The sequence below is a fragment of the Populus alba genome, chromosome 19 (genome assembly GCF_005239225.2).
Source record: "Populus alba chromosome 19, ASM523922v2, whole genome shotgun sequence".
Classification (NCBI taxonomy): Eukaryota; Viridiplantae; Streptophyta; class Magnoliopsida; order Malpighiales; family Salicaceae; genus Populus; species Populus alba.
Genome location: NC_133302.1, coordinates 13,315,385 through 13,327,887, shown reverse-complemented (window position 1 = coordinate 13,327,887; position 12,503 = coordinate 13,315,385). Strand labels below are relative to the sequence as shown.

Here is a 12,503-nt window from a genome sequence, read left to right as displayed (position 1 = left end):
AAGATAGCTAAATGGGTGGCTATAAAATAAACTTCGAGGGGTCTAGTGATAGAAATGCTACGAAGGCAATATTGGCATGGCTAGCATGAGGTGAGGTTATGGGAGCTTTTGTTCCTTAAAAGTACGAGACTTTTGCACCAAAAGAAAAGGCTGTTGATCATTGAAGTTGATGCTAGCATGTATTAGTAGAATATATTTTAATGTAAAATGCACCGCAACATTTTATACATGTACTTACTTTCATTTATATAATTTTAAATTATTTTACAATTTCAATAAAATATTAAGCTTGAAACGATTCCTAGAAAGTAAAACGAAATACAAATTTAAATTGCCACCTATATAAATAGATACATTTGTCATGTGTGTAACTAATAAAACAAAATTTTGAAATATTAACAAATTTAAAAAAAAGTTCTTAAATAAAGAATTTTAAAACAAATTTCTTATGATAAGTTTATCGTTTATTATTTTTAATTAAACTAATTTTAAAAAAACTTAATATGAGATAAATATATTTAAAATCCCTATTTATTTGAAATTTTATCATATTATATCAATTAAAATATGCGCCATTTATAATCTTGTTATTTACAATTAGATTCTTTTCTAATAAAATTATTAAATTATGCGATACAATTTGTAATATTTTAAAATTGAATAACAATTCAACATTAAAACTCAAATATTGTATTAACAATGTAAAATAAATTGTAAGATATAATGTTGTTTTTTTTACTTTTAACCTTTCAAAATTTCAAGATTCCAATATCGCACACGTAGAAACATAAAAACAACAATACAAATAAGTTAATACCTAAAAATTAAAATTTAATTATCCACGTAATACAAGACATTGCTTAAAAAATGCATTTTCTTAAAAAAATAAAAAGCTATTTTAAAGGATAATATATATATATATATATATATATATAATATATATATATATATATATATATATCACGAGAAACCACTACCAGGCAGGCACCATAATTAACAACACAATATGCACTTCCCATTCATTCATTTTTTTTTTACAGTACATTACTCTCTCTCAACAAACTAATATTTACATAGTGAAGTTGACAAATTAGTATAATAAAGCTGGAAAAAAAAAAAAAAAACCCTACTCATGCTCCCATATATCTTACCATCGCCAACTTCTTTTGCTCATTTCAGCTGTATCTCCCTATATCACTTATTTCTTTTGTTCTAAATAAATATATAGAACATTTGATCAGTGCCCAACACCGGCCTCAGGGTACAAAGGCTCAGATGTTAGCAACTTCGTAGCATAAAGAGACAGTGATGCTCTTGATCATAATATATAAGATGGTAATAACTTAAGGTAGTTTGCTATAGTAATAATATATTATTTTTTGATGGACGTCGGTCACCACTATATTGATATATTTGCTGTAGTCTTCTTCATCACTAGCTAGCTAGTATTCTATGATATATCCTCCCATGGGAGATCTGTGTGGAACCCCCTTCCTCCTCTTGGCAGTCCTATGATTATTCATAGCACTTGGAGGTGGGGTTGAGGGTGTAAAGCTCTGTACTTTGCTTCTAGCACCTCCGTTGCCGGTGCCTTTCATTGATTCTTCAGTGTCTGAGCCATCCATCTCCTTGTACCTCTTCTTCTTCCTAAAATTCTTTGATGTTCCAACAATCTGAAATGTTATTCAATTAGAACTGGCACAGCGATGTTGAGCATGAGAAAAGTAATTATAGCGGAAGGACCTTCTTTTAATAAGAAAAGACAAATCGATATATCGAGCTAGGTTTACTCGATCTAGCTGCACTGAAGGTTTGTAAGGCTCGGGCTCTCCTCCTCCTCCTCCTCAAATAAATGAAGAATTAAATGTTTTTCCATTAACTTCTGAGGGGGAGGGGGTTGGCGGAGTGTTGACAAGAAGAAAGCACTATAAAGCTCTTAATTTCCATGGGTGAAAATATTCCGAAGTAAATTAAACAAAGTCAATACGGAGGTAAGACAAGAGAAAAAAGCAAACCATTTAATTTAATCTATGAAAAGAAAAATATTGATTAATATCTTAGTTGACAAAAAAGCAAAGGAGTGGAAATAAAAATAAAATAAAAATGGAAATATGTGCGGGCGTGTTTCACCTTGCAACCAAGAGAGCAAAAACTGAAGGAATCCAGGAGGCTACGCTCACAGACATGGCAAGTGTTGGTAACACCTTTACCAGGCCTAGGCTGAGGCCTCTCATTCAAGAACACAATTCTAGCACTGTTGATAATGTATGTCTGGACTCCTGTTATGTCCAAGTATTTCTGAATTTCAGACACCCTAATCACATCATGGTATGATGACCTCCTTATCTACAAGAAGACAACGACAAAATGCCATCAATGGGTAATTTGATTAAACCATAATAGACAAAAATCATGTGCTGGATGCCCTTTTCTCAATTAAAAAAACAGAAAAAAGCCATGGATTCAGGATTGAACACACCAAATCAAAGAGAAACATGCCATTGCTGAAACCGATGCAAATTCTTGTGACTTCGGACATATCATTAGATGAGAGACACGGGGATATCTTGGGAAGAAGGAACAGTGCATCGTGATGACTGCAGTGTTTGTGTTTGTGTGTGTGTGTGTGTGTATTGCTACTTAATTTTAAAAAATGGTGAATAAAATCCTTAGCACCTGGCACATACCTGAATAGCTCTATGGTCACTGTGGAGTGAAAGACAAACAGAACAAAGGGCACCGTTCATGCAATCCAAGCAGTACATATTGCATTCGCTCTTATGAGCATCAGCATGAAGCTTGCATTGAACAAAGAAGCTTGTTTCAAGAAGTGGATGCAGCCATGGTGGCCACTTGATGTCTTCTTTATGATCATCAACATCATCATCAGGACCACCACCTCCCTATAATATATATACTCAAACAAGATTAACATAGATTTGATTTCTGCACCGTTTGTAATCAAGAAATAGTTAAAACACAAGATGGACACAAACCACATACATACGTATGTGGTTAGATGTTAATCTTGTGTTCTATTTCTTGATTACAGATGCTGCTACTCCCAACAAGATATATAAATGTGAGATACAGCACTAGTGGTAGCCAATTAATTATAATTACCATGATTCTTCTGATGTTGGGTTTGATTTCTCTCACAGTGGTCTCTTGATCATTGATGATCATCTATGGACGGTTTTGGAGAAAGAAAAGAGAGCTTTTTGTCACAGAAAGAGAGAGAGAGAGAGACAGATAGAGAGAGGTGGGGGTAGGAGATTGTAGTGGTGGGTGGTGGATGAGGTGTGGGAGGTGCTTATCTTTGTGCTTAAAAGTCTACCACCGAACCTCTACATCCGAACCTAAACCAAAAAATTAGATGCGTTTGGTCCAAGGAACTCACCATTAATTCTTCTTCATTTCTTTTCCTTTTTCCTTTGGTCCATTTTGTTTTTGTTAGACTTTCTAATTTGAAAATTAATATTTGCATTTTTTTCTTCTTGTTTTTTTTAATCAAAGTTCCGTGGATAGTTTAAATCCACTTTAACTAATTCTTTACAATTTTTAAATTAATAATAATGTAATTTTTAAATTAATAATAATGTAAGTTTTCAATAATCCTAATATTTATATATTTAAACTAATAATTTTTTAAAAATAAATTTAAAAATTGTACTATATCAAAATAATATTTACATTTTTTTTTCTTTGCTCGTACATCACAACTAGGTTTTGGTGGTCTTGACACATGGGGAAGTGGATGATTAAGCAAAACCAGAAAGATGCCACGTGTTGGACATTTGTATACCGTATGGTGCCGAGGTGGGACTTTGGTATTGCCACCCAAAAGAATAAAACAGTGCTTCGCAATGTGGGGAAAAAAGAAAAAAAGAGCACCTGACAATAAGGAGAACTTGTGGATGCTGTTAGGTACAGAATAAAATAATTTTGTTGGATTTGTTTATTGGCTAGATACCAAGTTATAATTCTACGTATATTATTCCAATTTGTTCCAATGTTTATGTTATTTTAGGCGTTCTTTATCTATGTTTTCGTGAAATATGGTTTTAACTAACAATTCTGGAAAGATGAAAATATTTTAGAAAAAAGCTATCTTTTGTATTAAATTATGGATGCCACCACTAAATCTTTTCTTTCTCAACACTTGTTTTTCTTGCATGCTACACATCAAATAATTATTTTTCAAATAGTTTTATTAACACAACTAAAGAATGAGAAAATAACATTTTTCCTAAAACATATTTGAACGGTGTTATTCACACTCCATAATTTACCTTTATTATTTAAATTTATAAACATACTCAATTTTTAGATTTTTTTTCCCAAATAGTGACACTGAATATATATATATATATAAAATATAATTAAAAATAAAATATTTTCATTTTGTGATTCAGATACATTAAAGTTATGTTTTACTAAATCCTATTATCGTCAGATTTAACTTTTTCAAGAACTTTAATTTTCTCCAATAAATTAACTTCCATATTAAATGACAACAAAATTATATATCAATTAAGAGTTTAATAAGACTCTTGTTATATAAATATAGGCTTTTGGTCTCCAGCCTTACATATTATTATATAAACTTGCGGCTGATACGATCCAAACAAGGTTAAATTTGAATTTTAGCATAAAAATTTATGTTATCTAGTTTTACGCTATCAAGCATAACTTTCAACACTATTGTTAGATCAGACTAAAATTCTCACAGGAATGTGTAGACATACTGTTCTATGTTAGGGTAAAATTTTAGATCAATTGATATTCAAGAAGGTCTTGCAATATAGATCGGAATAGATTATACGAATTTTGTTATTTGCTTCCTTTTGACTTCTAGACTTTGTATTTGGCAATGATTGTTTTCCAACTTTTTTTTTTTTGGAATTTCTTAGTTATACAAGGATTTTTAATGGCTCGTTACATAATTTTCAAGTGTGACAAAGATTTCAAAATCATTTTCTTACAATGATATCTTATTCATCCTAGCTACATAATGAAAAAAGATCGGTGGTATTTAATGACAGATTTGTTAGCTTATTTTGGCTAGTTTGCTAATCTTTTAAGGAAGGTTAAAAGAAGATAATAAGAGTTTCCATGCTTTGAGAGTATTATTTAAAGTTACAATTAATTATCCTAGAAAAACAAGAAAACTAAAGAGATGACAACATCCACAATCAATTTCTAGCTTATTTTGCTTATAATGAGGTAACAAAGATCTTAGTATTTCTAGGATGAAAATTTCATTCATGACATTATTTAAACTAAGAAATTTATTTATCTTAGGATATTTTGTTTAATTAGATGCAACACTTTAGTTTATGTGTCAGATTTATTATTTTTATGTTTGGGCTTAGTTAACACTGAGTTTATTAGCCCATAAGTTCTGGGTCCATTAAGGTTTTTAGTTATATAAGGTTGTGTAAGCTAAAGTTTTTAATAGTAATGAATTTATGAAATAAACTCGTTTTTTACATAATGCAACAAGTATTCTTTGCTGTGATAAAGAACAAATTTGACTTATAAAAGAAAAATTATCTTCGTAACGTCATCCTATATTTCTCGTTCACGAATTGCTATTCGTTGGATGGGGATTCTAGATTCCAATAGTGTTAAGAGTTGTATGGTTGACTTAGAACAAATTTGACTTATAGAAAAAAAATTATCTTCGTAACGTCATCCTATATTTCTTGTTCACGAATTGCTATTCGTTGGATGGGGATTCTAGATTCCAATAGTGTTAAGAGTTGTATGGTTGTGTATGGATTATGTGACCACGTGAGCATAAGGTTCATATCAGTTGGTATCAAACTTGTTTTGGCTTTCAAGAATTCATTATAAATCTCATTTTAGGTTGTGTGACACCACATAATCAGCAGGTTCCATCAAAATGCTATGATGTGATTTCAAAAAATCATATTAAATATATCTTCAGAAAGCCAAATCAAATATCACAGCAATCACATTGCTCTTCTTTAGCCCATACCGTATCTGTAAGTTCAACGGTTATTAGTCTTGTACTTGTGCCTCCCCACTGTTATTTCGTGCAATAGATTCTATGTTTATGCTTAAATAAAATATATCATATAGGAAAGATGCTAATTGCGTTATGACAAGATCCGAGGTGGTAATTGTCTAAGAATCACATGTGTTCAAATAGCGCTTTATTGGATGATCAGTGTGATGACCAATCCTAACGATAAGATACATGTGAATAAAATATAGCTAAGTGAGTGAATCCAAATGAGGTCCCAGTTGATCCTTTTTGCAGTTGAGGTCATGCCCTCACACATTCTCTTACCACCAATAAACAATTACACTATGATAGAGAATCTTTTCACTTCAAAATTAATCCATGCTTCCAGTTCTAGTAATATAATCTTTAATAATAGTAATGTACATTTTGTTTTTATTTTCATGCAAGTTACTAGATGTCAAAAAATCATTTTAACCTAATAACTTAAGCTTTTAGGTGATGTTCTAAGATATGATTTATATTATTCTCTTACATATCCCCTCAAATAAAAGCCCTTTAGGCTTGAAACTTGCACAAACCAATATTACCAAGTACTTAATTTTTTATCACGTAAATGGGAATGGTGAGATTCAAACTCATGATCGTTTGGTCATCAAGGCTCTGATACCATGTCAAAGAACCATCTTAACTCAATAGCTTAAGCTTTTAGATGATATTTCAAGATATAATTTATATTATTATTTAATATTATGGCTCATGAGCCCTTCCTGCATTGTTCTAAATTTCTTCTTTAACATTTCATTACTAGTTTTTAGCTTTCATTATCCACCACACGTGTACATACAGAGCTTACTTTAGCTCTTTGAAGCTCCTTTCTTTATTACGATGATGATCGAAGAGCTCTTATAACCCTTTAAGAAGATTTGTGCAAATTCTCAACCGCTGCAATGTCTCTACAACTCATATTATCAGCCACTTCATTGATTACGTGAGGATCTCCAACCTCATCAACTACCATCGAAAGCCACTTGATTTTTATTGTGAGTTCTAATCCCAATTGTGGGAAACACTTCGACCTCCAAATTTGTTTTTTCTTTTATATTTTCCTTTGTAACTTCATTAATTAATTTTTTTTTCATGAATATATTTATTAGTTCTTTTTTTTAAGGAGAATTGATGTAATTGAAACCTAGTCTTCATCTTGTAGGTCCCATTTTGTATTGAGTTGCAAACAATTTTTTTTGTTAAAAATATAAGTGAAACTCAATATCAAATATGCTTTTAGTCAACAAGCAATAACTCTTTTTAATTCATCAAATCTTTTATATATATAGTTTTTTTTCTTGATATAAATTATTAGATTGTAGAAGAAAGAGTGACATACTAAAAAGTTTGGATGCATGGTCTCACTCATCTAGCCTTAACGTACCAAGTAAAGATGCACTAAATATATTAGTCTCATAAAATTAACTAAAATGCAATTTAAAATGATAAGTAACTAAAATTGAGATTTTTTTGGTGATCCAATCTAACTAAAAACAACTTAAAGTGCTAAGAAAACAAGAGAAATCAATTCTAAAAATTAAGAGGCAAATTCAACAAAATATAAAATATAGAGAGAAGAATTTTTTACTCTATAAGAAGTATACCTCAAAGGTAATTAAATATCAATCATTGATTTAAAAGTGTTTTCTAATTTGATTTGTGAAAATAAACAAATCAACCATGAAAAACAACAACTTTGTTTTACCTATCCTTAGTTTTTAGTTAATCTAGCATTTGTACATCAATTAAGCTTAATTATATAATAACCTTCATTAAGCATTCTTGATCTTAATGACGTTACAACCCTAAGATCAAGATGGGTGTAATTTATTCATGATAGTTAATTTAATCAAGACTTATATTTTCTAAGTAAAAAATTATCAAACATAGGATCAAAAATTAGAAACTTCTACTACTCTTAGTTAATTAGCCATGCATCCAACATAAACTAATCAATAAAAATATATTTGAAACAAAAAAAACATATGATGCATATCATATAGAATTTTGGTCATCAATTATCAAGTTTAATCATAAAAAAATGTAAGATATTCATATATCATAATTAAATATAGAATAATTTTAAGGTCAAGTCTTGATGATAATTTAAGATCCAAAAGTACTAACCTCTTAAAATTAAAAACTAAGTTTTGCATGAAATTCAAGATTAATGCCACCTTGAACAAGGAAAAAGAAAAAAAATTGTAACGAAATAATTCTTCTCCTTCTCCTAACCTATGTTCTAAATGTTCTTCCTATTTTCTTTTAGGCTTAGGGTCATCCATGTGTCTATAAGGAGGTGGAGAAATTTTTTAGTTAACAATTAATTCCTAACTAAACTACTTTAAGGTTTCCCATTTCATTGCTAATTCTGTTGGGAATTAAAAAAACCAAAACACCGACAGTATTACAGACAGCGAAGCGCCCTTATATGGTTGGTTTGTGGCCTGGTTTTCTATGGCTATCACTACATGGCTAAGGATGGGATCCTCATTGCTTGCCCTGTCTATCCTCATTGCTTGCCCTATGATTAAGTATATATACCCAAGTCTAAGAATTTCTTCATGGACAAGGAGAACATATTATTGGTCGACAAATTTGTGATTTACCGTTAGCTAGCTATGGTGGTTATTGGTTATTGTGTCATGAAATTGTTGCTGTGTCATGCATATTATTGGTGGAGATTTTGTGATGGGTAGTGTCATTGGGATAAAAAATGATGTTTGCTCTACATTAAAAAATCGAATGTGAATAAAACAAATTATATGCATGAAAAGTTTGTGTACATGGCTCTTGGAAACCCAATAAAATACATAGAATGCGTGCAGGGTTAGAAATAAACTGTGTCTTTAGAAATTGTAATCATCTAGATTGACCCATCATCAAGTTATTAATTTTTTTTTAGAAATTTTGTGCCCCGTCATCAAGTTAGTCACACCCATACATATTACATAGATGTGTATGTGTTTGTTTATTCCATGTTTACTTACAAGTTGTTCTCCTTTTTTGTGATAAATGTAAATCTTTGTCTTATATATATTTGCTTTTTTTTCCTATTCCTTTTAGATAAATTCTAACCCAAGAAATTTGGCACCAATAAATGATGGAATAAGCTTGAATGGTTATTTTATTGGTTAGTATAGGTAGGTAATAATTGAATAGCTTAATTGTAAATCGCTTTCTATATCTTAAATGTCTTAGATAACATTCCATTAAGATATTGTTAAAAAAATTAAAGACAATAACTTTGTTTGTTGATAGAGTTTAACCATGGTGTTCTTAAAAAATGCATGTGATTTTGTCTTTGGTTTTGGTAAGGAGACCATTAAACCAATATGAGGTTATTTCTTAGATTAACTTTAACCAACCTTGGAAGTTTTATGTTGTCGGGGTTCAATCAATATCTATTGAGCTTGATTTTAGCCAAAACAGATTAACCCATGTTTGGTTTATAATAGCAAATGATGCTTAATTGGAGTATATTTTGGGTCTAGTTTGAGACTTAATTATATATGTTGGTTTGGACAATATCAGGTCCTATTTGGTCTAGGATAACAAAAGTGTTTTATAATTTGATTTGTGAAAATAAACAAATCAACCATGAAAAACAACAACTTTGTTTTACCTATCCTTAGTTTTTAGTTAATCTAGCATTTGTACATCAATTAAGCCTAATTATATAATAACCTTCATTAAGCATTCTTGATCTTAATGACGTTACAACATTAAGATCAAGATGGGTGTAATTTATTCATGATCGTTAATTTTAATCAAGACTTATATTTTTCTAAGTAAAAAATTATCAAACATAGGTTTCAAAAATTAGAAACTTCTACTACTCAGTTAATTAGCCATGCATCCAACATAAACTAATCAATAAAAATATATTTAAAACAAAAAAACATATGATGCATATCATATAGAATTTTGGTCATCAATTATCAAGTTTAATCATAAAAAAACGTAAGATATTCATATATCATAATTAAATATAGAATAATTTTAAGGTCAAGTCTTGATGATAATTTAAGATCCAAAAGTACTAACCTCTTAAAATTAAAAACTAAGTTTGCATGAAATTCAAGATTAATGCCACCTTGAACAAGGAAAAAGAAAAAAAAAATTGTAACGAAATAATTCTTCTCCTTCTCCTAACCTATGTTCTAAATGTTCTTCCCTATTTTCTTTTAGGCTTAGGGTCATCCATGTGTCTATAAGGAGGTGGAGAAATTTTTTAGTTAACAATTAATTCCTAACTAAACTACTTTAAGGTTTCCCATTTCATTGCTAATTCTGTTGGGAATTAAAAAAACCAAACACCGACAGTATTACAGACAGCGAAGCGCCCTTATATGGTTGGTTTGTGGCCTGGTTTTCTATGGCTATCACTACATGGCTAAGGATGGGATCCTCATTGCTTGCCCTGTCTATCCTCATTGCTTGCCCTATGATTAAGTATATATACCCAAGTCTAAGAATTTCTTCATGGACAAGGAGAACATATTATTGGTCGACAAATTTGTGATTTACCGTTAGCTAGCTATGGTGGTTATTGGTTATTGTGTCATGAAATTGTTGCTGTGTCATGCATATTATTGGTGGAGATTTTGTGATGGGTAGTGTCATTGGGATAAAAAATGATGTTTGCTCTACATTAAAAAATCGAATGTGAATAAAACAAATTATATGCATGAAAAGTTTGTGTACATGGCTCTTGGAAACCCAATAAAATACATAGAATGCGTGCAGGGATAGAAATAAACTGTGTCTTTAGAAATTGTAATCATCTAGATTGACCCATCATCAAGTTATTAATTTTTTTTAGAAATTTTGTGCCCCGTCATCAAGTTAGTCACACCCATACATATTACATAGATGTGTATGTGTTTGTTTATTCCATGTTTACTTACAAGTTGTTCTCCTTTTTTGTGATAAATGTAAATCTTTGTCTTATATATATTTGCTTTTTTTCCTATTCCTTTTAGATAAATTCTAACCCAAGAAATTTGGCACCAATAAATGATGGAATAAGCTTGAATGGTTATTTTATTGGTTAGTATAGGTAGGTAATAATTGAATAGCTTAATTGTAAATCGCTTTCTATATCTTAAATGTCTTAGATAACATTCCATTAAGATATTGTTAAAAAAATTAAAGACAATAACTTTGTTTGTTGATAGAGTTTAACCATGGTGTTCTTAAAAAATGCATGTGATTTTGTCTTTGGTTTTGGTAAGGAGACCATTAAACCAATATGAGGTTATTTCTTAGATTAACTTTAACCAACCTTGGAAGTTTTATGTTGTCGGGTTCAATCAATATCTATTGAGCTTGATTTTAGCCAAAACAGATTAACCCATGTTTGGTTTATAATAGCAAATGATGCTTAATTGGAGTATATTTTGGGTCTAGTTTGAGACTTAATTATATATGTTGGTTTGGACAATATCAGGTCCTATTTGGTCTAGGATAACAAAAGTGTTTTATAATTTGATTTGTGAAAATAAACAAATCAACCATGAAAAACAACAACTTTGTTTTACCTATCCTTAGTTTTTAGTTAATCTAGCATTTGTACATCAATTAAGCCTAATTATATAATAACCTTCATTAAGCATTCTTGATCTTAATGACGTTACAACATTAAGATCAAGATGGGTGTAATTTATTCATGATCGTTAATTTAATCAAGACTTATATTTTCTAAGTAAAAAAATTATCAAACATAGGTTCAAAAATTAGAAACTTCTACTACTCAGTTAATTAGCCATGCATCCAACATAAACTAATCAATAAAAATATATTTAAAAACAAAAAACATATGATGCATATCATATAGAATTTTGGTCATCAATTATCAAGTTTAATCATAAAAAAATGTAAGATATTCATATATCATAATTAAATATAGAATAATTTTAAGGTCAAGTCTTGATGATAATTTAAGATCCAAAAGTACTAACCTCTTAAAATTAAAAAACTAAGTTTGCATGAAATTCAAGATTAATGCCACCTTGAACAAGGAAAAAGAAAAAAAATTGTAACGAAATAATTCTTCTCCTTCTCCTAACCTATGTTCTAAATGTTCTTCCCTATTTTCTTTTAGGCTTAGGGTCATCCATGTGTCTATAAGGAGGTGGAGAAATTTTTTAGTTAACAATTAATTCTAACTAAACTACTTTAAGGTTTCCCATTTCATTGCTAATTCTGTTGGGAATTAAAAAAACCAAACACCGACAGTATTACAGACAGCGAAGCGCCCTTATATGGTTGGTTTTGTGGCCTGGTTTTCTATGGCTATCACTACATGGCTAAGGATGGGATCCTCATTGCTTGCCCTGTCTATCCTCATTGCTTGCCCTATGATTAAGTATATATACCCAAGTCTAAGAATTTCTTCATGGACAAGGAGAACATATTATTGGTCGACAAATTTGTGATTTACCGTTAGCTAGCTATGGTG

At 30.2% G+C, this 12,503-nt stretch overlaps 1 protein-coding gene across 1 annotated transcript; it reads right to left on the bottom strand.

Annotated features, from left to right (window-relative positions):
- Nucleotides 1–993: 993 nt before the first annotated feature.
- Nucleotides 994–3,305, bottom strand: LOC118038717 (protein RGF1 INDUCIBLE TRANSCRIPTION FACTOR 1). Its single transcript, XM_035045129.2, has 4 exons — nucleotides 3,124–3,305; nucleotides 2,688–2,903; nucleotides 2,131–2,346; nucleotides 994–1,673 (listed from the first exon to the last, which is right to left on the bottom strand). The coding sequence occupies exons 1-4, from the start codon at nucleotides 3,184–3,186 to the stop codon at nucleotides 1,443–1,445; spliced, it is 726 nt and encodes a 241-aa protein (XP_034901020.1). The 5' UTR covers nucleotides 3,187–3,305; the 3' UTR covers nucleotides 994–1,442.
- Nucleotides 3,306–12,503: the final 9,198 nt, after the last annotated feature.

What these genes read in the sequence shown, in the direction of transcription:
- LOC118038717 (XM_035045129.2), bottom strand. Translation starts at nt 3,186, where the DNA reads ATGATCATCAATGATCAAGAGACCACTGTGAGAGAAATCAAACCCAAC. An exon ending in CCAACATCAGAAGAATCATG is followed by an intron (nt 2,904 to 3,123) that starts GTAATTATAATT and finishes TATATATTATAG; the next exon opens with GGAGGTGGTGGTCCTGATGA. An exon ending in TTTGCTCTCTTGGTTGCAAG is followed by an intron (nt 1,674 to 2,130) that starts GTGAAACACGCC and finishes ATAACATTTCAG; the next exon opens with ATTGTTGGAACATCAAAGAA.